This window comes from Schistocerca piceifrons, chromosome 3 (genome assembly GCF_021461385.2).
Source record: "Schistocerca piceifrons isolate TAMUIC-IGC-003096 chromosome 3, iqSchPice1.1, whole genome shotgun sequence".
NCBI lineage: Eukaryota > Metazoa > Arthropoda > Insecta > Orthoptera > Acrididae > Schistocerca > Schistocerca piceifrons.
The window spans coordinates 856,062,655-856,089,458 of record NC_060140.1 but is presented as its reverse complement, the minus strand read 5'-3'; the positions used below and the strand labels follow the sequence as shown (position 1 = coordinate 856,089,458).

Below are 26,804 nucleotides of genomic sequence, written 5' to 3'. Positions count from 1 at the left end.
AACAGAGTCAGTTCAGTTTCTTGTTTCAGATAAGAAGGGAGGTTGTTCACCTTTGTCAAGGACAGAAGGGGACCCACCCTGTGGAACACATAATGTAATTTCACCCCAGTTAGATGAAGAGGCAGACTTATTTAAGTCACATGACCCACATAAAGAAACTTTTTGTTTCCTGTTCTGCAGGTATAACTAAAAACAGATCATATGCTATTCCACTTATACCATAGAATTGTAATTTCTGTAACATAATGACATGGTTCACATAATCAAATGCTTTGGACAAGACACAGAAAATTGATGTTGATGACATTTTACTATTTAAACACTCTATTATCTGGACAGTGAAATTGTATATTGCTGTCTCAATGGAACAGCAGTTTGAAATCCGAACTGTGATTTCCTAAGTATCCCATTAGCGTTGAGATGTCTAACCACTCTTGAGTACTTTCTCTAAGATTTTTGAAAATGCTGTAAGCAAGGATACTGGCCAATAATTATTGACATTTTTGGTGTCCTCCTTTTTGTAGAGAGGCCTGACAATGACATATTTTAACCTGTCTGGGAAAATACCTTGACTTAGTGATGCATTACTCATACAGTTTTCTTTTTCTTTCTGAAGTCACTTTAATACTTTAATACCCGTAGTGCAGTGAACTTTTATAACAGTGTGTATGTAGCCATTATATGTGCCCCTTCTGTTCCCATCAGGGCTGTTGATAAAATGTCGATATATCGATATTTTTCAACAAACATATCGATACATGTCGGTGAGATCCGTACCCTCAATATATCGATATCAAAAGGGCAATATCGAGTGCCGATATTTTTATTTTATCCTATAATTTTCTCACAATCTTTGGTTAATATTTGAAGTTCTCCTTTTGAAAATGTAGTAGGACTTAATTTTACTTTCAGTATGTGAAGGAGTCTTCCTACTTTTTGAGCTTTCGTAATGTCCAATTTTTTTCTTTGACTGTATGAAGCAAGTGTCTGTGGCACGAAAGAAGAAGTCCGATTGCACTAGTTTTTAACGTGCTGTTTTTCACATCAGCATTCTTCAAAAACAATTCCTGTAAGTGATGAACAAAAATCTAAATGACAATATAGGTCTTTACAGTGTGCTGAGGCATGTGAGGGGAAATGCTGATGTAAATGGTACTTGGAGCTACCAACAGAAATTGCAAAGTTTAACTTCACCTCGGAATTTAGACACTACAACTACTAGGTCACTGGAGTTGGTAGAAGTTAAAAAACAAGAAAGTCGACGTGAAGTGTTCCGGACAAATTCGATGTGTGACGAAACCGAACGACAGACCCATCGGACACCATTGTGCCACTTACATGCAGTTACCATTGTTAACAAAACGGTTATCGCAAAGTATGGAGGTGCGTCATTTTCCTTTCAATTCTTGCTCTTAGGGGGATAGGCAGGCTGCTAGCTTGTTGATTTACAGAATATATAATAATAAATCAATACTTAAATATACTGCTCTAAAACCAGCAGTATAACTACTGCGCGCAGCTGATATTTTTATAGGCAGATAAGTCGATACATGTACTGTAGATACTTTTGTTCGATATATTGAGAGCTGGTAATGATGTTGTTTGTTGTGGTCTTCAGTCCTGAGACTGGTTTGATGCAGCTCTCCATGCTACTCTATCCTGTGCAAGCTTCTTCATTTCCCAGTACCTACTGCAACCTACATCCTTCTGAATCTGCTTAGTGTATTCATCTCTTGGTCTCCCTCTACGATTTTTACCCTCCACACTGCCCTCCAATGCTGAATTTGTGATCCCTTGATGCCTCAAAACATGTCCTACCAACCGATCCCTTCTTCTAGTCAAGTTGTGCCACAAACTTCTCTTCTCCCCAATCCTATTCAATACCTCCTCATTTGTTGCGTCTGGTAATGATATATTTTAAATATTGCTATATCGGATTCACGACATTTTTAAAACTAGCAACAGTCCTAGTTCCCACTCAGCAAGTGTGATGTGTAAACAAACTGGTGTCAGTCATGACACAGTTCACAAAATTAACACCACATCAGGCCTACTGTCTCCATGCATCATCTCAAACCCACCTGGAGATACATCCAGCACAGGCGCTCAGACAGAAGACAACATGCAAGAAGAGAATGATAACAGACCAGCAGTCTCGCTATGGCCATATCCGACGATCTCCCCAATCCCTTCGTCAATATCAGTCGGTATGACCTGGATTAAACACGGGACAGGGAGTGGGGGAGGAGCACCGAGAAATAGTACAGTCGTGTCCTGCCTTGTAGCCAGTCATAGCATGGCTGATTATGCTTAAGTGCATGAAGAACACGCAGCCAGCTGGGTCCTATGTTGGCCTCCTCCTGTCAGCATTTCTCACTGCAAAGGAGGTGGGGAGTCCTCTGTGGGGACCTCATCATCGATTATACCACACAGAGCAAGAAAGATCATCCAAGGGTATGTGTGACCAGTTATTTTTGTCGATGTTATGTAGAGGAGATGAACACATTCTGTTGTATATATCAGTGAATAAAGACACACGTTCCCCTGCGGACCTGTATAGTATTGGAGTGATAGATTTTCCCACATGTAACGAACATACGGAAGACGAACCACACAATTTTGTGATGTTTTAAGTATGCACTTCGACAAAATAAACTTGAAAAACCTTGCAAAAATGCGGATTCCCTCGCCAACACTTGAAATTAACTGTTTAATAGAACATTATCTGCAAAAAGCAGATATAAATATGGCGTATCAAACACTGTCATTTGTAATTGTATAGCTATATAGATAAAATAGCTGTATAATTAAATTATAACTGACCTGTAATGACTGTAATGTTCCCAGAAAAATAATCAGTAAAATAAGAAGCTTTTATTGGCATTCGAGTGAGTACAGGAATCTGAATGAGTCCACAAGTAATTTTGTTGACGCCACTCTTATGGCGTTACTTTTGTTGCATATGGAACTTCAAAACACAATTCACTCTCACGTATACCAACCTACGTTAGCTTTTTTCATTCAATGTTGGCAGTTGTGTAATCAATTGTGGCTTCTACACTCGGTGAAATGTCAGACGAAGTGGTGTAGATGGCAACAGAGACAAATAATATGAAAGAAGTTACAGGACCGATATTGCATGTTATAGTTGTTGGATTTCATCACAAGAAAGGATGTCAGGTACAGCTACAAAGTGTTAAATGTCATGCGATGAGTGGTGAAATTGAAAACAAGCATTGGCGCCGTTGTCGTACTGTTTGTGTTGTGCGTTTATTGAAATAGAATATGTTGGCAGGTAATATTTAAAAAAGTCAGTTGTGATGTACAATGCCAACTGAATCCTCGATCATAGTGCCAAGTTCTACGACCTGTGAATCAGGTGCCGTTCTGGATCACCGCTGAAATCTTCCGTAATTCGCTTCGTTAGCTATATGCATAACAACTGGATTGCTTCCACCGTACAAAGATGCAAATAGAACAGATTGGCTCTTCAAGCATTTATAAACTGAACACGCGCGATATGCTCTTACTGCGTATGTTCTTCCATTTATCCATGATTTTGGCGACAAGAGCCTGCACTCGTTTCTTGTTTTATTCTGTATCTGTGCACAAGAGGTAAAATTTTGAGGGGGAACGACAAACATTTATGAATGTATTTTAACATATTGTGGTGAATGGCAAGATCTATTTCGTTCCCCATACTTATTTTATAGAGTCTTAAACCATTATTATTATTTGCGTGCTGTAGGAGGAGGTTAACGCTCGCTCAAGGTAGTGATGGTGTGCAGCTAAGAGGTACATGCAGGGAGTGAGGAACAATCCTGCCAGTAGGAAGGCCAATGGAAAATTTTTTTGTATGTGGTGAACAATCAGCTGTTAACTATTTAAAGAAAGTTTTGTTGACAAAAACCAACCGCAGCTAAGGTGAATCACTTGATATTGCTACCACATTAGACGAAAAACAATCATTCTGTGGCACAGAAACCATCACCATGGCAATCCCTGTCCATAGATCTCCAGGACATAATTCATTCAGTCACAGGAAATGTTCCAAAAATCCCACAATAAAGCAAAGCCTCCAGGAATGTGGAAAGTGTCAAATTATGTGTTACCAGATGAAGCAGCCACTGCAGGCAATTTCTCTAAAGTATATTAACAAATAATTATAGCTAGTGCTAATCTCACACTTATAATTAAGGACTTATTTCTAGATTATTTCATTAATAAATGACTATGTTCATTAATGTTACCTAAATGATGAGTATGAAATGGAGATTAAAACTGCAGCTGAGTTTTGTGAGAGGAGGAGCAGCCGTGATCCTTTTTTACCAAACACACTGCTATTTCTCTTTTGAAATGTTTAACTGCTCTGTCTCCTTCTCCCCCCTCCTCCTTTGCACTACTGAGCTCCTGTTCTTTTTTTCTTTTTAACTAGATAGGATGAAGGATGTAAGGATGTAGCATGAGAGAGAGAGAGAGAGAGAGAGAGAGAGAGAGAGAGAGAGAGAGAGAGGTGTGGATGCAGAATGTGTTGTCCGTATATTTTCACTATCAAAATATCAGGATGCTCATAGGAGTATAGGACGTTTTGGATAGGTATATTCTTGTAATTAACATCTTCAAATATAAATACAAGTACTTAATATTGGACCATAGCAGGGAAAATAGGCATTTTCGGTGGGGAATCTCTTTGGTCTCGTGCCAGTCATCTGTGACACAGTGTGGGGTTCTCATGACAGAACTTGGGAACCTGCTTCAGTTCTTGAGCATAACAATTAGAACTTTACGTAACCACTCCCTTCACTTGTTTCACTTACCTAATAAGTAAAGGTTTACTATTTTTGGTGTTACGCCCGACCCTCTACGAGCTTCTACTCTTCTATCTGTGTACCTTTTTTACGTAGCTGCTGCTTCTAGATGAATTGATTGATATTAACTTCATTTCATTTTTATTGCTACATGCACTATTAACACTTGTTTGCACTCCTGTTTCTTCTGCTAGATACACACTCCGTGAGCCATTGTATGGTGTGTCGTGGAGGGTACCCTGTACCTCTGCCAGTCTTTCCTTTCCTGTTCCATGTGCAAATAAAGCAAGGAAAAGACAACCCTCCATATGAGCTCTGATTTCTCATGGTCCTTGGGCAAAATTTGTTGGTGGCAAAAGAATTGTTATGCAGCCAGCTGCAAATGCCAGTTCTCTAAATTTTCTCAGTGGTGACAAAAAGAATGTCCTCTAGGGATTCCCATTGGAGTTCCCAAAAGCATCTCCATAACACTTTAATGTTCATAATCATAGTCGCTACGATGACATCATGGTCACTAATCCTCATTTCTATACTGACACCATTGCTAAGATCCAGCCTGTTTGTGGCTGCAAGGTGTAAGATATTTTCATTGCATGTGGACTGTCAAACTAGCTATTCAAGGCAGTTTTCAGAAAATGTGTTTGAAATGCTTCGCAAGACTGCCTGTATCTCTGCAGTGAATCCATAGACGTCCCAGTTTATGCTAAAATGCTAGTCGCCTCCAACTAGTGTTCCATGATGTGGGTATTTGTGCTCTACTGAGCATGGACTTTCATTAAATAACTCGAGAACTGTTGCAGCAGAATCAGGTGGTTGGTAAAAACATCCAACAATTAACTTGTTTTCATCTAGACGCGACCAGGAAACTTTAATGTCTCTCACTCAATTTCAGCGTCAATAGAGAGAATATATTTGTCAGCTGCAATATTTTCCCTCCTATGACGTCTAATCTGTCTTTCCGATACATGTTCCATGACTCTAAATATCTCGGAGCATTCTACTTTGGGTTTCAGCCAGCTCTCAGTCCCAAGAATAATTTGAACTTTTGAGAACCATGTTACAAAAACTTCGAAGTTACTAATAAAATTTTGACAATTGAAGTGCCTGTATTCTGAGTGCAGTCTGATTTTGCTGTCTGCGTATTGACTGACGAGTGTTCATCAGGGCACTTCAAACTGCCGCAGGGAAAAAAAAAGCACACCCTGTATGCTCCACAAGCAGCCACTTCCTTTGTGTAGTGTACCACTGACCTATCAAGGGGACTCCCACAATTCCCCACGCAATAACACCGGTCCAGAAATCTACAGCCGAAACTGTCATGGAGTTGACGAAGCCTTTGGTTGAGAACCATGTCTTGGCTCCAAACCAAAGGACCTTGATCACCTCTGGCAACAATGCTGCAAATTGAGCTCTGCTCTTTGGTGCTGACTTGAGCCACAACTTGCAGATGACTACACCATGCATGCTTGATAGTTGCAGGCAAGGCAGCCTCCACATCTTGGTGAGGCCGCATTGCAGACATATTGCGTGTGCACATTGTCATTCTTTCTAGCACTGAATTCTATCTTTCTAAGGGGCTCCTTAACACCTAATGTTGGAGCTCCTGATAGCGAGCAAACTCCTGCCCATGTATACCTGCTTGGACCGTGCTGAAGGAATGGCCACCTGCTACCTCAAAGGGTGAATAGATTAGCCCAGATGGCCAGCATCCACAGTGTACTGTCCTCAAGTGACGTGAACACATTACCACCCGCCACTCACCATGCTGTGAGGGCTGATCCACCACATTGGTTGTTATGCTAGGAGGTGCTTCGGCAGCAGAGCCCATGGGCAAAATGAGCGACACCTGAGGTGTCCCATGTGACACGCCAGATTCTCCACCACTGCTACACCCTGAGGCAGCAACCTGAATGTGGCTGACCGTAGCAAAAAGTGCATTCAGCTATTCATGAACTGCAGCCATCTTCTCCTGTGGCTGCACACAGCAGGCACACATCCTATCGTTTTTAGCAAGATTAGCTGGAGGAGTAAACTATAAAAGCGGACTGAAAACTAAATATATGGCTTGCTATCCGCCTGACGTGTCACACCAATGCTTGCTGGTTCTTTAATGAGCTGTGTAGCTGGCTATTCAAAAGAAATGAAAACTGCACTATGGACTGCCTGGATTTACACTCACCAGACCAGAAGATTAAACCTCTTAAGTAGAAAAGCGTGCACAAAATTTAAGAAATATGATACTTGTAAAACACAGGAAAAGCTAAATACATAAACTGCTGCTCTGAAGATGTCAGCGAACAAAAACAGAGGGCCTGACTAACTGCTGACTAGAAATGAGTGGACGCTTGTCTTCAAAAGCAACTACTGTGCTACAAACTTAATGATTTTACATTTACAGTTACAAAATGACAGATCTAACCTGTTAAATAGAAAGTCACACATGAGATTTAAGAAATATACTACAAGAAAAACACAGGAAAAGCTAAATATGGAACTTGCTGTTGTGGAGATGTGTAACAGGCGACATCTAGGGGGCTGACTGTAGTTTATTTCACATTTCTTCTCCCTCTTTGTCTTTTTTCACCATATGTACATGTTATTTGTTGGGTTTCTTGATCTTGTAGGGAATGTTTAATGTAGTGGAATGTATCAGTTTGTTGTCTGTTGCTGTAGTGGCTATGTTAGTGTTGTGTTGTGTACCCATTCCGTAGCTTTTTTTCCACTGTTCTTCATTGTAGAGGCTGAGCAAGATGACACAGTAATCAGCACACTGGACTTGCATACTGAAGGATGATGGTTCAAATCTGTGTCTGACCATCCAGATTTGATTTGGTTTTCCATGATTCCCCCACATTGCTCCAGGCAAATAACAGGATGGTTCCTTTGAAAGGGCAAGGACATATTCCCAACCCAGTCCTTGAAACAATCCAAGCTTATGCTCCATCCTTAATGACCTCAGTGTTGACGACATGTTTAATCCCTAATCTTTTTCTATCTGTAGAATTTTTCAAGATGCAAGCTACTAATATTTGGCACACTGGACTTGCATTCTGGAGGACAACAGTTCAAACCAGTGTCCGACCATCCTGATTTAGGTTTTCCGTGATTCCCCTAAATTGGCTAAGGCAAATTCCGGGATGGCCCTTTGAAAGGGCATGGCCGATTTACTTCCCCATCACTCCCTAATCCAATCTGACTGATGACCTCGCTGTTTGGTCCCCTCCCCCCAAATCAGCCAACTAACTAATCAGTCAGTCATTCATCTCTTCTTCATTCTTTCAATTTGCTTGATATACATTTTATTCTTTAATTTTTATACTATTTCTGACCTAACTGTGTCACATCCCACCAGACTTAACAGTTCTGTTAGACGTTATTGGCACCCAAGAACATATTTTTTCCTTCTTTTAGCCAATTACAAAAATCTGTCATTCAAATCTTCACTGCATCTGGATTTTTGTCTTTATCTTCCGGTTGCATTCTTTCAACAATTATATCAAACTTGCATATGCTGAAACTCTTCATCCCAAAAATGTTTGTTCAGCCTATTAATAACTAATTATATTGCTCTGTTTCTGCATATTGTGGTCCATTGTTCATCTGACAAAATATGAATGCCAGAGAGGTCTGAGCACAGAACTGACCTTAGGTTATCTTTCATTTCAGATGAGCCATAGTTCCTTTATGGTTCTGAGAATGAAAACATGGTCAAAATAGGCAATATAGTGTTTGACAGTGATCCTTATGCCCTATTTCATGTCCTAATTATTGGGTTTTCTTTCCAGTGTTGAATCAGATGTATCCAGAAATTTCCCAAGTCTTGTTCACTCATTTGTGTCTGTTCTTTGTCTTGTCTCTTTTTCTTCAGTCAGTTGTACTCACTGAAGCTTTGTTGTTCGTGTACCACAGCGAGGTGTCTGGAACTGTTTATGGGTTTCTGGTTCCTGTCTCCTTTGTGGAGAAATGTCTTCTTTCTAGTATCTATTCTAGTGCTCTGCCACTCCTGTATAGTGATTTTTGCATTGGGACCTATCAGTTCTCAGTCTGTGTGCATGGTAGAGCTGTTATTTACTCACCTATCTTGCACTGTGATGCACTTTCTCATATTATAGAATTTCTTCAGCTCTCTCTCTCTCTCTCTCTCTCTCTCTCTCTTTCTTTCTTTTTTATGCAGCAAGTCCAGACTTCTTCTATATGATCCCTCTCCACCATCTCACCCTTCTGATCAAAAATTAGTTCAGTCATGTCTTCATGATCCCTATGGGACATATTTTTAGATTCAAAACTCAAAGTTGGCACTAAAAACTATCTAAGTGGGTTTTCATGGGGCAGTTTGAATCTGTCTTCAAGGGTCTGCCAGTTCAGTTTCTTCAGTATCTCTGTGACACTCTTCCAAGCATCAAACCAAACTGTCAGTATTTGTGCCACCCTTCTTTGTAGCTGTTCAGTATCCCCCGTTAGTACTATCTGGTATGGGTCCCACACTTGAGCAGTATTCTAGGATGGATCTCGTGAGTCTCTTGCATGCCGTCTCTTCCGTAGATTTATTGCATTTCCCTAGTATTCCAACAATAAACTGAAGTCTGCTGTCTGCTTTACTCAGCACCAAGCACATGTGATCAATGTATTTCATATCCCTACAAATTATTACGCCGAGGCATGGATTGACTGATTCCAATTGTGACTCATTGAAGTTATAGCAAGAGGATATGACTCTTTTGCTTTGTGAAGTGCACAGTTTTAAATGTCTGAACATTTAAATCAAGTTGCTAATATTTGCACCACTTTCAAATCTTATCAAGGTCTGACTGAATACAGACAGTATTTCATTATAGACAACTGCATCATCTGTAAATAGTCTGAGGTTACTAATAATATTGTCTGCAAGGTTGTACATCTACATCTACATCCATACTCCACAAAGCATCTGACGCTGTGTGGCGGAAGGTTGCATATATGTGCAACATGAACAGCAAGGGTCCCAATACACTTCTCTTGGACACACCAGAAGTTACTTCTACATCTGTCAATGACTCTGTATCCAAGCTAACTAGTTGCATCCTCTCTTCCATAAAATCCTTAATCCAGTCACAAATTTTGCTTGATACTCCATACAACTGCATGTTTGATAATAAGCGTACGTGTGATGCTAGGTTAAATGCTTTTTACAACTGAGAAATACTAAATCTACGTGACTGACTTCATAGACTGCTTTCAGTACAACGTGTGAGAAAAGTGAGAGATGGGTTTCACGTGATTGATGTTTTTGGAATCCATGCTGGATGACATGCAGGAGGTCATTCTGTTCAATATACCTCATTATGTTTGACCTCAGAATATGTTCTAAGGTTCTACAGCAAATGAATGTCAAGAATATTGGATGGTAGGTATGTAGATCACTTTTGCTATCCTTCATTTAGTAGGTGTGACTTGTGCTTTCTTCCAACTTCTGGGCATGATTTTTTTGTTAGAGGACTCTATGGTAGATTATAGTTCAAAATAGGGGCCAACTTGGTCACAAATTTAGTGTAGGATCTGATAGGAATTCTGTCAAGCCCTGCAGCTGTGTTCAGTTTTAACTGTTTCATCTGTTTCTCATTGCCACTGACACTAATATATATCTTGAATAATAATTACTTGGCTACCCTTTAAATAAAATATTTGATGAGCGGTTGTTGCCTCATGCTTTCTATGAAAGTTTAGACAACTTGAGATTATTTGAACTTATGCTGATCTTATCTCCTTAATTTCCTATCCATTTGCAATTTCTTCAGTCCTAGTCTTAATTGTGGTTTACTGAAGGTGAAGGTGTTTTGTAGGTTAGAATATGGTATCTAAATCTCTACCTTACTACTGTATAATCTATTTGAAACCTTGAAGCACCTCCAAGTCTCCTTGTGTGTACAATCTACTCATGTGATTTTTAATTGATATGTTAATTGTACTCTGTGAAAAATCCAACCAGGTTGATTGCTCTTTCATTCCTTTCTTCTGGTACAGTACATGTTATCTATTTTTCTTATCTCATTATTGAGTTCCAGTTGTCATCACAGTTAATTTTTTTCTATTTTAGTGTACTCAATAATTTCTTATATTTTGTCCTTTTCTTCTCTCTCATATTTGTATCTATCTTGGCTATGAAAACACATTCACTACACTATTGGTAGTAGCTCACCTACATTTTTATTGCCATGTTCATTAATAGACATACTCTTGCATTATCCCTGGTCGATTGTGTGTTGATAACCTTGTACTCACCTCGTGGGAATGCTGTTCTTGTTGCTTCTGCACTTCACTATTTCCTGCTGTTTCGAACAACCACCTTACTAATTTGCTTTTCTCCCTGCCATCCACCGGTGACTTGGCTCCCTTTCAGGAATCCTTTCCCCCTGAAATCTACAGAAGATTGACTCGACATCAGCCAGTGGCTGAGAAAGCTGCGGACTGTAGTTCCCAGGACTGCCCTCTCCTCTTCAGTTCTTTTGCCCATAGCGGATAAGCCCTCACAAGATTCTCGACCGCCAAAAGTAACGAAAGGATAAAAAAAAAAAAGAAATTTCAGGAGAAGGCTACTCAGTTGAACACGGGGGCTCCATACTCCTCCACACCATAAGACTCTGAACCAGTGTTTTCTGATGTCCTTCCATCCCCCCCCCCTCCCACCTGGTGATAGATGGTGATCATGGGGCATGGCCTTTCTTGGCTGCTTTACACCTAATCAGGACACCCTTAATGTGATAGTTCACTGAAACTGCAATGGTTATTGCTGTCATCTGCCAGAACAACTAATTTCCTCCTGTTCTGTGATCTGTGTTGATCTCCCAGAAACACAATTCACTGATGACCATTCATCGACTCTTCGATGTTACCTTACATTCTGTTGGAACTGTACTGACTTCTAGAGAGCGTCTGGTGGTCTCTCTGCAATGGTTTGCACAGATATCGTCAGTGAGGGATTTCCTGTCTGCACCACATTGGAAGCAATAACAGTTTGAGTGCAAATGAGCCCAGTGACCATCATTTGTAACATTTATTTATCCGCAGGCATGGCACTTTCTCCATACCTTGAGGTTGCTGCCTGAATTCGAAAGCTCTACCTCCCTTTCTCCTAGTTAAGAATTTCAGTGCACATCACCCACTGTGGGGAAGTACCATGTCATCTGGCAGTGGCCTTCGGATCAACCATCTTCTTTCCGATTTTGATCTGTCTCTCCTCAATGACGGTACTCCCATCCACTTCTGTGCAGCTCGTGCCTTTCTGCTATTGACCTGATGATTTGTTCCCTCAGTCTCATGGCTTCGTAACAATGGTTGCCACACGATGGTGTTTATGGCAGTGATGAACCAATTCCCGTGTCAGGTTCTTAGAAGCCCTATCTGGCAGTTATATTCCTCTGCTGTCACCTTGGCCACATCTCAGTCAGGCCTGCATCGATGAGATTTTGAGAGATATCTTCAATGAAATCACCCATGCCACTGTAGCTGCTATTCCCCTTGCTACAGACCAGACCCCTTCCAGTGCATGCAGTGCTGTGGTGAACCACAGTCTTTGCAAGAGCTATTCCGGATCAGCAAAGCATGGTGTTGAATCTCAAGTGACCACACTTGCCACTCCACTATTGCTCGGTATCAGATTTGATGCAGTAAGAGGGAGTGCTGGGAGCACTATTTGACTTTCTCAGGAACATGTGCCCCTTCGTTCCAGGTGTGGGCCGAGCCCCTTAGTCTGCTGGGTCACTGAAGATCAGCAACTGTTCTGGGCCACCTCCTTCAAGGTGGTTCTTCTACCAATAGTCGATTCTCACTGAAGACTTTGCAACACATTTTGTGACAGCATCAGCATCCTTTGTTATCTGACCACCTTTCGAATGCATAAAAGAAGAGTTGAAGACGTGTCCTTATCCTTTATCCTTGTCACGCAGAATTGTACAATGAACCTTTGACTGACTGGGTACCGCTTTATGCTCTGAATCATTGCACGATATGGCCCCAGGTCCTGATTAGATTCGTAATCAGATGATCAGATTATTTAACATTTGAATGTTAGGCAAAAACTCAATCTATTTGAGATCTTCAACCTTGTTTGTCTGGAAGATGTTTTCCCTTCACCATGATGAGATAGTATCATCGTCCTAAGGGGGGAAAATCCATTGATAGCTACTGACTTATTAGCCTTAGCAACACGCTCTGCAAACTGCTTGAAACATTGGTAGTCCGACATTTATGCCATTTTTGCAAATAGCAGGGGCTTTTGTCCCCGTATCAGTGTGGTTTCTGGGAGGGATGATCTACAATTGATCCAAATTGTGAGCTTCGTTGAAACTCTTTGATTGAGGCTACTCTACTCAATCTCTGTACCGATCACTGGAATGATCTGAGTATGGCCTCAGAGCCAAGAGGAAAGGCACCACAGTCCACAGCATGCACCACAGTCCACATTTGTTTGCACATTGTTCCTTCAGTGGCTGCTGGAACAGCCTCTTCAGCATGCTGAATGAAACCTCTGGGTGTATGCACAGAGTGCACAAGCTATTTACCATCCCTTACTGCTGGTGATTTAACAGACTTTCTGGCCTTTTGCGCTTGCTTCCTTCAGACATAGTACACGGCAAGCTTACCAACAGATGAAGTGAGCCATACTGCTCAGTTTTAATTTCAGTGGAAGAGAGCATCTCAGACTTGGTGATTAGAATGATGGGTGGTAATACAATACACTGAGTTCTCTATGACCCCCCCCCCCCCCCCCCCCCCGACTGCCCCCTCCGATGAGTTCATGTACTTCCTGTAATAGAGAAAGTATCCTTGGAAGAACGTAGTACTTGAGGTGCCTTTTGCACATCTCTTTCAGTAGCCTACCAACACATCCTTTCCTTGCAGATTCAAGCAGACTGTCAGCAGTCTGGTTGATGTAAAACTGCTTACAAATAGAAACTAATTCATTCTGTGTTGGAGAACAATGTTCTCAGTGGTGCTTTGTTGTGGCTGGTGAAATGTTTGCAATACAATAAACAAATAACTTTATAACTTTAATTTAAGCTTTCTGGTTCCCTTTTAATTTGTGACTCTGTTATGCTACAAGGATACAACGCCCCCTTAATAAATGTTCTAGTGATTAACACCCAGTAATTTGATAACCAGTAGAAAACCTGCACTAAAATCTACTGATTCCGTGAAGCTAAACTTTGAGTCTTTCATTCTGTTGATGTTATGCTCACTAAGAAACTCATGTGACAAACGTAAAAGTGGCAGAAATGTGACAGATGCTAGGCAGTATGCCCTGGAAAATTTAATGGAACAGAATATGCAGTTACAATTTGTTCAGAACACACAGTGATACTACAGTAGACGACTTTGTAACAGCTGTGTTTGTATTCCTTAGAACAAACTGGTCATTGAGCAGAAAAAATGGAAATCTTGCACTAATTACATGACAGTTAAGTGGAAATCATTTTTCAAATCACACATCGCTGCAGAAATTTTTAGAATGCTCAGCGAGAACCTGTAAATGATGATTTATTACAAAATATGTATGGCATGACACTCTTGAACTACCAAAATTCTCAGAGATGTGCCTTTATTCATGTAGATAACACTGAGATTCGGGGAATTGTTGACTGAATGAGGATACTACTGCTAAAATGTGTGTAAAGCAGAAATGTTGATTTAACTAATGCTTAAGAATGAATTATTTTCAAACACTTCAGCAAAACACATTATTGTTTAGTTCATCTATTTTTAATTATGTGACTTTTTGCATGTTCAGGTAGAGTACTCCTTCCCACCATTGATAGAAGGCTCACCTCCAGACTCTTCCACGTGTCCCCCAGGCTGGAAGTACTTGCCTACTCTGGCACTGCCAGATGGCTCCCACAATTTTGATGAGGACACAGTGTACTTTCATCTCCCCAGTCTCACCAATCCAAAGGAGACTGTCTACGGAATATCCTGCTTCAGGCAGATTCCTGTCGAGGTGAGTATGTGCAGCTGGGAAGCGTTACTAATTGGCTTTTACGTGTATTAAATCTGCTGAGTAACTTCACATGTGTGTCAAGCATAAACCTGTGTAACTGAGAACAAAATGTTGAAAATAGCCAAATATGTAGGATTTAAGTTCACAGTTTCAGGACAGCAATACAAAGGTGACAAGTTAATCTTCTTTACTTAGTGCTAGGATGTTTCCTTATACCTAACCTCCTAATCTCAAGGTGACTGTGAAAAGTACCGAATTGTTGTATGATTTTTGGTTTCACACATAATGTTGGCTCACAATTGGAAGGAATATTAGAACAAATTTTTCCAGCAGAACAACACCTAGTAAGACAGTGGTGCTTACAATATTTATAACTTGGGTTTATCTGGTTTGAACATGAAACCAATTCTTGCCTAATACGGAAATTAGATTTGTTAGACAGGACTGTCACATCAGGCTGAGAAGGTGTTCCAGCATGACACATCTAACAGAGTTTTCTTGAAAAAAGTGGAATAGTGGAGAAGGTTTATTTAAAATTGGTTCTAGTGACACTTGGCTACTACATACAGTTGGACTGATGCACCAACTGGAGGACAAAGGAAGTACATCTTACGTAATTACTCTGCTATTCACAACAAAGTGTCTGGCAGAGAGTTCAATGAACTTCCTTCAAGCTGCCTTTCTATGGTTCCGCTCTCGAATGGCACGTTGGAAAAATGAGCACTTAAATTTTTCTGTGCGAGGCCTGATTTTTCTTATTTTATGATGATGATCATTTCTCTCTACATAGGTGTTTTTGCAGTTGGAGAAGAAAACTGGTGATTAAAATTTCATGAGAAGATCCCATCGTAATGAAAAAATCCTTTGTTTTAATGACTGCCACTCCAGTTCACATACCATGTCTGTTGCACTATCTCCCCTATTTCGAAATAATACAAAACGAGCTGCCCTTCTTTGTACTTTCTTGATGTCATGCGTCAGTCCCACCTGATGCGGATCCACACCGCACAGCAATACTCCAGAACAGGGTGGACAAGTGTGGTGTAAGCAGCCTCCTTAGTAGACATGTTGCACCTTCTAAATGTTCTGCCAATGGATCGCATTCTTTGGTTTGCTCTACCCACAACATTATCTACGTGATCATTCCAATTTAGTTGTAATCCCTAAGTATTTAGTTGAATTTATAGCCTGAATATTTGTGTTGCTTATCACATAATCGAAATTTAGCGGATTTCTTTTAGTACTCATGTGAATAACTTCACTCTCTCCTTTATTCAGGGTCAGTTGTCACTTTTAGCACCATACAGATATCTTATGTAAATCATTTTGCAATTCGTTTTGGTCATCTGATGACTTCACAAGATGGTAAATCACAGCATCATTTGCAAACCATCTGAGACAGCTACTCAGATTGTCTTCTATGTCGTTAATATAGATCAGGAAGAATGAGGACCTATAACACTTCCTTGGGGAATGCCAGATATTACTTCTGTTTTACTCGATGACTTTCCATCTGTTACTACGAACTGTGACCTTTCTGACAGAAAATCACAACTCCGGTCGCACAACTGAGGCGATATTCCATAGACACGCAGTTTGGTTAGAAGACACTTTTGAGAAACGGTGTCAAAAGCCTTATGGAAATCTAAAAATATGGAATCAGTTTGACATCCCCTGTCGATAGTACTCATTACTTCATAAGTATAAAGAGCTAGTTGCATTTCACAATAATGATATTTTCTGAATCCGTGCTGATTATGTGTCAATAAATAGTTTTCTTCGAGGTACTACATAATGTTCGAACACAGTATATGTTCCAAAACTGAAGTGCAAATCGATGTTAGTGATATAGGTCTGTAATGCAGCGGATTATTCCTACTTCCCTTATTGGGTATTCATGTGACTTAAGCAATTTTCCAGTCTTTAGGTATGGATCTCTCTGTGAGTGAGCAGTTGTGTATAATTGCTAACTATGGAGTTACTGTTTCAGCAAGCTCTGAGATTAACCTGACTGGTATACAAACTGGACTGGAGGCCTTGGCTTTATTAAGTGATTTAAGCTGCTTTGCTACACCGAGCATATCTACTTCTATGATTCTCATCTTGGCAGTTGTTCTTGATTGGAATTCGGGAATATTTACTTCATCTTCTTTGATGAAGGAGTTTCAGAAAACCATGGTTAATAACTCTGGATTTGTGGTAGTGTCATCAGTGACTTCACCGATGTTACCATGCAGTGAAGGTATTGATTGTGTCTTGCCACTGGTGTGCTTTATGTATGACCATATTGGGTTTTCTGCCAGATTCCAAGACAGAGTTTTGTTGTGGGAATTATTAGAAGCGTATCACATTGAAGTACATGCTATATTTCGAACTTCTGCATAACTTTTCCAACCTTGGGGTAGTGTCCAAGGGTGACTCACTTAGTTAACTGAAGTAACAGGTCTGACACTGTTTCTGTCAGAGCCTTGCCAGAAAGGTGCACATCAAATAGAGAATGGATTTGTAAAATGGGGAGTAGCGGCATAAAGATTGTTAAATAATAACTTTCTGTTATGAATTTAATTTCGGGATACATACTTATATTCCAGAACTACATAAGCTACAGTAACATAAAGGAAATACCAAAGAACGTGGTAATAAATATTTTTAAAAACTTACATTTATACTATAAAGTCTTCAAAATGCCCTTTGTCTAGTGCAATACGTATTTGCAGTCACTGAGCAAGGACTTATGGACAAACTGAAGAGATTTCTTCAATATCATTGCCTGTGTTGCAACAGTTTAATGTTTTAAATCCTATTGTGTCATCAAAACTTGTGCATAGTCTTCATCTTTTATTTTACCCCAGAGAAAAAAAATCCGGTGGTGTCAAATCAGTCAAACGTACAGGCCAGCTAATAACACCATCGATTCCTATTTAGCAATTAGGAAAGAGGTGGATGAGCACTTTAGTACCAACTCGTAAATAGTGAGCTGGGCACTCACCGTAGTGGCACCACATGCATTTACATATTTCAAGTGGTACTTTCTCTAGGAGACCCAAAAGCCCTTCAATCAGAAATTATGCTATTGTTTTATACATTAAACTTTCTTCAGTGAGTTAAGAGCCATGTTCACTCTCCACTGTCTCTGATGTTCAACCTGCCTCAACCAGCACAGATCCTTGGTGGCCCAATAACGCAGTATCGTACATTCAGCTTTCTTTTGATTTGAATATAGAACCTATTGTCCTGATTATGCACCAGAAGTTAGCGGCAGAATCCTTTGCATCTTCTTCAATTCCCACAAGTTAATCTGCCGATGAAGTAACACATGATGCAGATGAAAGGTGTTTGTGCACAAAATGCAAACAAAGCTGTGCTGACTTACTCCAGTTTCTCCGGAACCAACATGTGGGTTGTGAGGAACAGCTCCAGAACATCTATATCATTATACTCTGTTCATTGCAGGCTGCTCCTTAACTTTCACATAATATTCCAGTGCCCTTCCAATAAAAACTCTTTAACAATTACTGAATTGTCATTTTTGTTGGGCACCATCTGTTGGAATATCTTTGTGTGTACAGCTTAACTGTTCTCTTCATATTTCTTCTTCATTCTCTGTAAAGAGGTCCAATCTGGCTTCTCTTGGATTTGTGAAAGGCATTTGTTTTTTCATACTGACCCCCCGCCCCTCCCCCGTGCGGGTCCGGGGGTTAGAATAGACCTGAGGTATTCCTGCCTGTCGTAAGAGGCGACTAAAAGGAGTCTCTCACCTTTCAGCCTTTATGTGATGGTCGCCCTGTAGGGTTTGACCTTCATTTTTCAAAATTTACCTGAAGAGCGAGCCAATTGGGGAAAGGCGCCTTACATGATGCATAGCGTCCATCAGGTGCTGAGACCTCTCGCATCCTTCATTGACATGGGTCTGCACTTCTGCTCATTTTCCAGCTGTTGGGCAAGGTCACCCACCTGGGTGCAGTTTTGTCCATTCACTGTTCAGTATTGCTTTCTGCGCTGTCGACGATAATGGACTTCTTAGCTCGTTTGCACCTGATATCTAGCACGGTAGCCAGTCCGTTGTGGTGGAGCCACCATGTACCCTGTTGGTTGTAGCCCCCTGACCACACAGGACAACACAGGAATCGCTCTGCTGATGCCTGCGCCATTAACTCCCCACGTATGCCAAGGAATAGATACCTATCACCCTGGGGCATCAGGACTCCTGGCAATGGCCAGCCTGCCAGGTGGCCTTTGCTGCAGCTGGGTGGTGTCTGTGGGGAGGGCCCCTGGTCAGAGTGGGTGGCATCAGGGCGGATGACACGCCATGAAGTGTAGTACATCATCTCTTGCTGGTGGTCAAACACCAGCAGTCGCTAAGCGGTCAGGGTCTAACTTCAGTGATAAGAAATATGACCCCAATTCGCCACCCCCCCCCCCCCCCTCCTGGCCACACCATGGGAGGAATGCCAGGCTAACGATGGCATCTAAGCTTATTCACCTTGATACCTCATATTTACAAGTGTTGATGGGGAATCTTTCTTGTCAATGAAACCTCAGTTTTTGTGGAGTATTTAGAGGACAAGTTTGGGGACGTGGAGGGCTTGTCCAAAATGCAGTCAGTCTCGGTCTCGGTCAAAACAGCATCCTCTGCCAAGTCAGGGGCACTACTTGCCTATGACAAGCTGGGGGTTGTTTCTGTTTACATAATGCCCCGTAAGAGCTTAAATATGGTCCATGGTATCATATTTCACAGGGACGTTCTTTTGCAGTCTGATGATAAGCTGCGCACCAATTAAGAGCAGCGAGGTGTCCATTTCGTCCGGCACATACACCAAGGTCCGAGGGATAATCAGGTTGCCATCGGTGCCTTCATCTTGGCCTTCGAGGGTGATATGTTACCTGAGAAGGTCAAGGTGATGGTCTACCACTGTGATGTAAAGCCATATACTCCTCCCACGATGCAGTGCTTTAAGTGCTGGAATTTCGGCCATATGTTTTCCCGCTCTACTTCCAGTGTCGCCTGTTGGGATTGTGGAGGTCCTTCACATCCTAATACTCCCTGTGCCCCGCTTCCCATCTGTGTCAACTGCGGAGAGCACCATTCGCCTTACTCGCCAGACTGCAGGATTCTCCAGAAAGAAAGAAAAATAGTGGAATACAAGATCCTGGACTGACTGACCTACACTGTGACTAAGAGAAAATATGAGAGGCTACATCGTGTGCACATGACATCAACCTATGCCGTCACATACAGTTGGCTCTCGGCGGCACTTCCCTCCCTGTTGCTACTGCACAACCTACTTCAGGAGCAACACCCCGAAACCATCGGGGACGTCAGTCCCCACTTCTAAGTCGGAGAAGCGTAAGTCGTCTTCTGCTGCACTCGTCAGGAAGGGATCCCTTGGGACACTTCCTTCACAGGTTCCTACCAGTGGCAAAGCTGAAACCCACCAGTGGCTCAAGCAACCACAGGGAGCTGGTCGTAGGACTTCACCGTCTTGAGACTGAATCAGTGAAGCCTTCCCACCAGGACAATCCTAAGGAGCATCGAGAGAAACCAAGGCACTGCGGTGGCACCCACATCACCACTACCTACAAGCTCTGTGTCTGAGGATGAGGTGGAGATTCTGGTGTCCGCTGAGGACGTAGATCTCGCTGGGCCCTCAGACACAATGGATGTCGATCGCACAGGTACTCATCTGGTGGCAGCAGGTGACCCTGAGACGTAGACTGCCTCAGTGAGTGTTTCATGCCTTCCCAGTCTCATGATCACGTAATCTTCCAGTGGAATTGCGGTGGTTTTTTCCATCACCTGGCTGAGCTACGGCAACTGTTTAGCTTTACACCTGCTTTCTGCATTGCCCTCCAGGAAACCTGGCTCCTGGCAATACAGACCCCTGCCCTCCGCGGCTATGAGGGGTATTAAGTGTCAGGTGGAGTTTGCGTCTGAGCTCAGTATGTAGTGAACCTGTGCCCCTTGAAACCACTATTGGAGTTGTGGCTGTCAGGATAAGGACGACACACAAAATAACTGTCTGCAGTGTATATCTTCCTCCAGATCGTGCAGTGCCAATGAACGTATTGGTTGCACTGATTGATCAACTCCCTAAACCTTTCCTACTTTTGAGAGATTTTAATGCACATAACCCCTTGTGGGGTGGCACCATGCTTACTGGCCGAGGTAGGGAGGTCGAAAATTTACTGTCACAACTCAACCTCTGCCTCTTAAGTATAGGTGCCCCCCCCCCCCCCCCCCACACACACACACACATTTCAGTGTGGCACACGGCACATATTTGGCCATTGATCTCTCGATTTGCAGAACTGGCATTCTCCCATCTGTCCACTGGATAGCACATGACGACCTGTGTGATAGTGACCACTTCCCCATCTTCCTGTCACTCCCCCGGCATCATGCCCATGGACGCCTACTGAGACAGGCTTTAAACAAGGTAGGCTGGGAAGCCTTCGCCGCTGAATCTCCCCCACATAGTGCCATCAATGTTGTCGTTGAGCAGGTCATTACAAAGATTGTTTCTGCGGCAGAAAGTGTGAGCCCTCATTCTTTAGAGTGCGAAAGACACAGTCCCTTGGTGGTCGCCTTACATTGCTGAGGCAATTAAAGAGTGTTGGCGACCTCTACAGTGACAAAAGTGGCACCCTTCCCTAGAGCACCTAATAGCCTTTAAGTGACTCCGTGCCCCTGTTCGCCAACTTATAAAAATATGGAAACAGGAGTATTGGGAGAGGTATGTTTCGACCATTGGGTGCCATACATCACCTTCTCAAGTCTGGACGAAGATCAGACGTCTTTTTGGGTGCCAGACCCCAACATGTGTCCCTGGCATTAACATCGTTGGCGTGTTATCTACCAATGGAAACAAGATTTCTGAGCACTTTACTGAAAACTATGCTCGAGCCTCTGTGTCAGAGAACTACCCCTCAGCCTTTCGCACCCTCGAACGGCGGATGGAAAGGAAAGTCCTCTCGTTCACTACATGCCACAGTGAACCGTATAATGCACCATTTACAGAGTGGGAGCTCCTCAGCACCCTTGCACATTGCCCCGACATGGCTCCTGGGCCAGATTGGATCCACAGCCGGTTGATTAAACATCTCTTGTCTGACTGCAAGTGACATCTCCTCGTCCCCTTCAACCGGATCTGGTGCATTGGCATCTTTCCATCACAATCGCGGGAGAGTGTGATCATTCTGGTGCTCAAATCCAGTCAAAACCTGCTTGATGTGGATAGCTACTGGCCCATCAGCCTCACCAACTGTCTTTATAAGCTGCTGGAATGTATGGTGTGTTGGCAGTTGGGTTGGGTCTGGAGTCAGGTGGCCTACTGGCTCTATGTCAGGGCGGCTACCACCATGGTTGCTTTACCACTGATAATCTGGTGTCCCTCGAGTCTGCCATCTGAACAGCGCTTTCCAGACACCAACATCTGGTTGCCGGTTTTTTGGACTTAAGTAAAGCATACAACATGATCTAGTGACATCATACCTTGCCACATTGTATGAGTCCCACTCCTGATTTTATCCAAAACTTCTGTCACTCTGTACTTTCCATGTCCAAGTCAATGTCTCCAACAGTGTGCATGTGGGCATGCGTGTGCACACGCTGAGGCTGGTGAACCACTATGCTGGATTCAGCGGCACCACCACCTGGTTTGACAGGCCCTGAAAATTAATGGACCACCCCAACTTTGAGCAGTTGTTCAGGCCTCGGCCCCATACGACCAAGCCATTTGGGATATGGCTACTGACTGTCTCAAGGATCTGTATAAATAAGACCTCAGAATATACAGCCAGGAGTGTGGAATAAACTATGGCCTTGATGTCTTCAGAAGGCCAAAGTGATTTTAATCTTGACACAGTACAAGAAAGCTTGTACTCCAGATTATGTTTTTACAACTCTATGTTCTTAAATTTTAAGTACATACCACAGTTTTATCAATTTTTATAGAGGCGAATCCCAGCAAGTGAATGCCATTGGTTGAATTCAACTGTTTTCCCTGATAGAGTTTCAAAGTGCACCTTCTGGAACAACTTAAAAATTATGATTTGGAGCGGTATGGCATTATGACAGCACTGTAGTGGATTCACAGGCATCACAGTACAAGGTTTCTCATCTGTTCTGACTTGTTCAGAGTGCCACAAGTGGTCCACCAAATGTATTCTGTAGACCAGATGATTCAGCTTATCCATGACTCCTTACAGCGGCCCCAACACTGTGGCAAGGAGGTAATCTTTTGCTGGATATCAAGACACATCGGAATACAGGGAAACAACAAAGCCGACAGAGCAGCCAAAGGAGCAACAAGGATGTGGCTTTCCCTTGCACACCATCATCTCATTAAGGATGTGGCTTTCCCTTGCACACCATCATCTCATTATCTGACAGATGAATTATGTATCAGTGGTGTGCCTAGTAGAATATTAAAGTACTGTGCTGCTCATGTTAGCCCTGTACTGAGCCACATTTGTAATTTTTCCTTTAGAAATTGTCAGTTTCCTGAACGATTAAGGGTCATTCCATGTCAAGTCACCCAGGCCTTGACACCAACCTGTCAGATTTTTATGAAACTTGGTACAATTACTTTTTTTATCATCCTGAAAGCACTTGTAAAATTTTTTTGCTCTATCTCTTATAGTTTTTTAAATAAATTTTTAAAGTTTTTAGATTTGGCGTTGTTCCAGCGATCGGAAATCGTAACTTAAACGTGTCCTCACAACTAAAAAAATTTGTGTATTAAAGAATACTCAAGATATCAGTACGAAATTTTGGAATAAGTTTGTGTATTATATCTAAATGTTAAAAAAGTTACCATAAAGATATATTAAAATCTTCCAAATGAAAAAAAATTTACAAGTTTTTTTATTTATTTTTTTAGCTAACGGATGTTTAGTTTTACAAAAACTGCAATATCTAGAGTCTCAGACCTGATAGAAAGTTCAAATTTGTTTTAAAACACTCTTAATTGTATAGGCTATAGATAAAAGAAAAATTATGTTGGCTTTTTAACCTGTTTAATAGTTGCCTAATTTTTAAAATAATATTAATTATATTTTAAAAATAAAAAGTACCAAGTCACTTGGACACTGAAAATAAGTTTCTGTCTTCTTGGAATAACAATGTACGCTTGGATTTTGTTTTGTTACTCCTGTGTTTTGAAGTAAAAAATTTTTACAATGTTAAATAATGCTTGGATAGTATTTTATTAAGTTTATTCGAACTTTCAGTAAGTACTGTCACTTAGTTTACAGAGATTCTTTTCCAATATCCTATAAAAGTAACCAGAACAGTAATCAAAATGTGAAATCAATATGTCAGATATTCAAACCTGTAGCGTAGGGTTATTTAAAAAATCTAACTATTTCCAAACAACCTACCCACCTTCAAAAAAGTTACATCCAGTATCTGAATTGACTGAGGAAGAAAAAGATTTGATCCACTTACTATATGGAATTAATCTGTGTGAATTTAAGAATATATGTTCATACCACAGCTACTACTTTTTAAATGTTTTTGAAAAGTATCAAACAATATGTGTAGACCCACTAAAAAAACACAAAAAGCCCATCAAAAAATCGTTGAGAAGTGTAGGCTTGGATCTTTCTAAACAATTACTGACAAAAAATATTAGCATAAAACCTGGGCAAAAGCTTTGCTCAACATGCCGTAACTTTTGTGAGGAAAAATTAAGAGTTGAAGTCAATGAAAGTGAAACAGATGAAGTCATGGTTGAATTAGAATCATTGGAATCCAGAAATGAATCCCTCGTACAAACAAACATTGCTCTTGATAATTTAGGTTTAACAGCGATAAAGCTTCATGGCTTATCAGCACAAAGTAAAGGGTCTTATTTTAAAAGGAAGGTTAGCAGTATTGAAAAGACTGCAAAAAAGGCATTAAAATATGATGCACCAAGTTCTGATGATGACGAAGAGGATACAAGTGTGGTTGAGAAAGCAAAGGATTTTGATGTAATGATTTCTCTTATGAAAGAGAAGATTTCATCTGTTGGGAGGTCTAGAAAAATCCAGATTCTGACCTTGGCTCCAGATTCATGGAGTCAAAATAGTGATGAAAGCATTTAATGTAAATGAGTACATGGTGCGACAAGCTAGAAAGCTAAAATCTGAAAAGGGTATTCTGGAAACTCCTGGTCCAAAATAAAACTCTTTCTGAAAATACAGTAAGACTTGTAACAGATTTTTATGAAAAGGGTGAAAGTTCCAGGGTGCTACCTGGAACAAAAGACAAAGTAAGTGTTCAAAAAAATGTGTACATGAAAAAAAGACTCATTTTGTGTAACTTGAGAGAACTCTATTATTCTTTCAAATGGGAGAATCATGAGGTGGAAGTAGGCTTTTCAAAATTTTGTTTCTTGAGACCTAAATGGTGTATCCTTGCTGGTGCTGCAGGCACACACACTGTATGTGTATACAGTATCCACCAGAATGTTAAACTATTACTGGATGCTGTGAAAATTGAAGAATCTTATAAAGACCTAATTAAGATGCTTGTGTGCAACACGGAAAACCAAAACTGCATGCTGCATCATTGCGACAGCTGTCCTGCAAATACTGCACTAACTGAGTACTTAACTGAAAAACTAAGTGAGTATTATGATTTAGAAGAAGAAATTGTAATCAGTCAGTGGGTTAACACAGACAGGGCAGAAATGATCAAACAGTCTATCAGTGTTGAAGACTACATTTCTTTATTGGTTAGGTCATTGGAAAAGCTCACCCCGTACTCGTTTATAGCAAAATCCCAATCAGCAGCCTTTAAAAGATTGAATGAAGTCCCACCACCCAAAACAGCAATTATTGTGATGGATTTCAGTGAAAATTATTCCTTTGTTATACAAAATGAGATCCAAAGTTACCACTGGAATAGAGGTGGTTGTACTCTACATCCAGTTGGAGTTTTTCTAAGAAATGAGGAAAACAATGTTTTTGTTTCCAACCACTGTTTTATTAATGATGACCAAGAACATGACACTGGTTTTGTTAACTTTGTACAAAAAGAAATTACAAAGTGGCTGTCATTACGTCATACTGACATTGACTCAGTTCACTACTTTACAGATGGTTGTGCTGGGCAGTACAAAAATAGAAACAGTTTTAAAAATTTCACTGAACACTTGAGAAACTTTAATTTGAAGGCCCAACACTCATGGGAAGTCAATTTGTGATGGCCTAGGTGGAACTATTACAAGAATTTTAAGGAAAGCCAGTCTACAGATTTCAGATGAAGAACAAATAATGACAGCAATCGATGTGTACAAGTTTTGTGAAAAAAATATTGAAAACATTCATTTTAACTTTATTGACAAAAAATAAGCTGATTTGCTGCGGTTAAAACTAGAAAAACGTTTTTCAGCAACCCGAACCATTCCTGGAACAAGAAGTTTTCGTAACTTCAAACCACTTCCAACAAACAACCTGGAAATTAGAAGGACTACAGATAGTGTAAAACCCTCCTTAGTCTTTTCTTTCCATTCTTCTTCTGATTGGGTTCGTGTTGAACCATCCATAAATAGCTATGTGGCTGCAAATTATGATGGTAACTGGTACTTTGGACTGGTAAAAACAATATTCAATGATGAAGAAGATGCAGAAATTCTATTTCTACATCCTTCAGGACCAGCTGCATCATTTTATTGGCCTGAAAGAGAAGATTCTTGCATAGTGCCTTTGGAGCACTGTCTGTGTAGTAGACGCACCTCAATCAAGCGACACTGGAAGAATGTATTACTTCAAAAAAGACTGTCTCAGAAGAACTGAAAGCTCTTGGATGAAGTGGAAAAACAGTTTGAATCAGCATTAATGTTTATTAAAAAGACAAAATTACTCAAAAAATTCAATGTTTCAAGCAATCAGTTGGGTTATACATAAGTGTCGTAAGTACACTATCTTTGTACATAATTATAATGTAATCTACTATAATTAATAAACATGTTAAAAAGCCATCATTATTTTTGTTTTATCAAGTAGCCTATATGTTTAAGAGTAAATTAAAACAAATT

At 40.9% G+C, this 26,804-nt stretch overlaps 1 protein-coding gene across 1 annotated transcript in view; it reads left to right on the top strand.

The window, feature by feature from the left end:
- Positions 1-3,046: 3,046 nt before the first annotated feature.
- Positions 3,047-26,804, top strand: part of LOC124788104 (late secretory pathway protein AVL9 homolog) — a 98,797-nt gene continuing 75,039 nt past the window's right edge. Inside the window, exons 1-2 of the mRNA XM_047255222.1 lie at positions 3,047-3,180; positions 14,572-14,778. Of these exons, the coding sequence (XP_047111178.1) occupies positions 3,091-3,180; positions 14,572-14,778 (297 nt within the window). The 5' untranslated portion in view covers positions 3,047-3,090. The remainder of the gene's footprint in view (positions 3,181-14,571; positions 14,779-26,804) is intronic.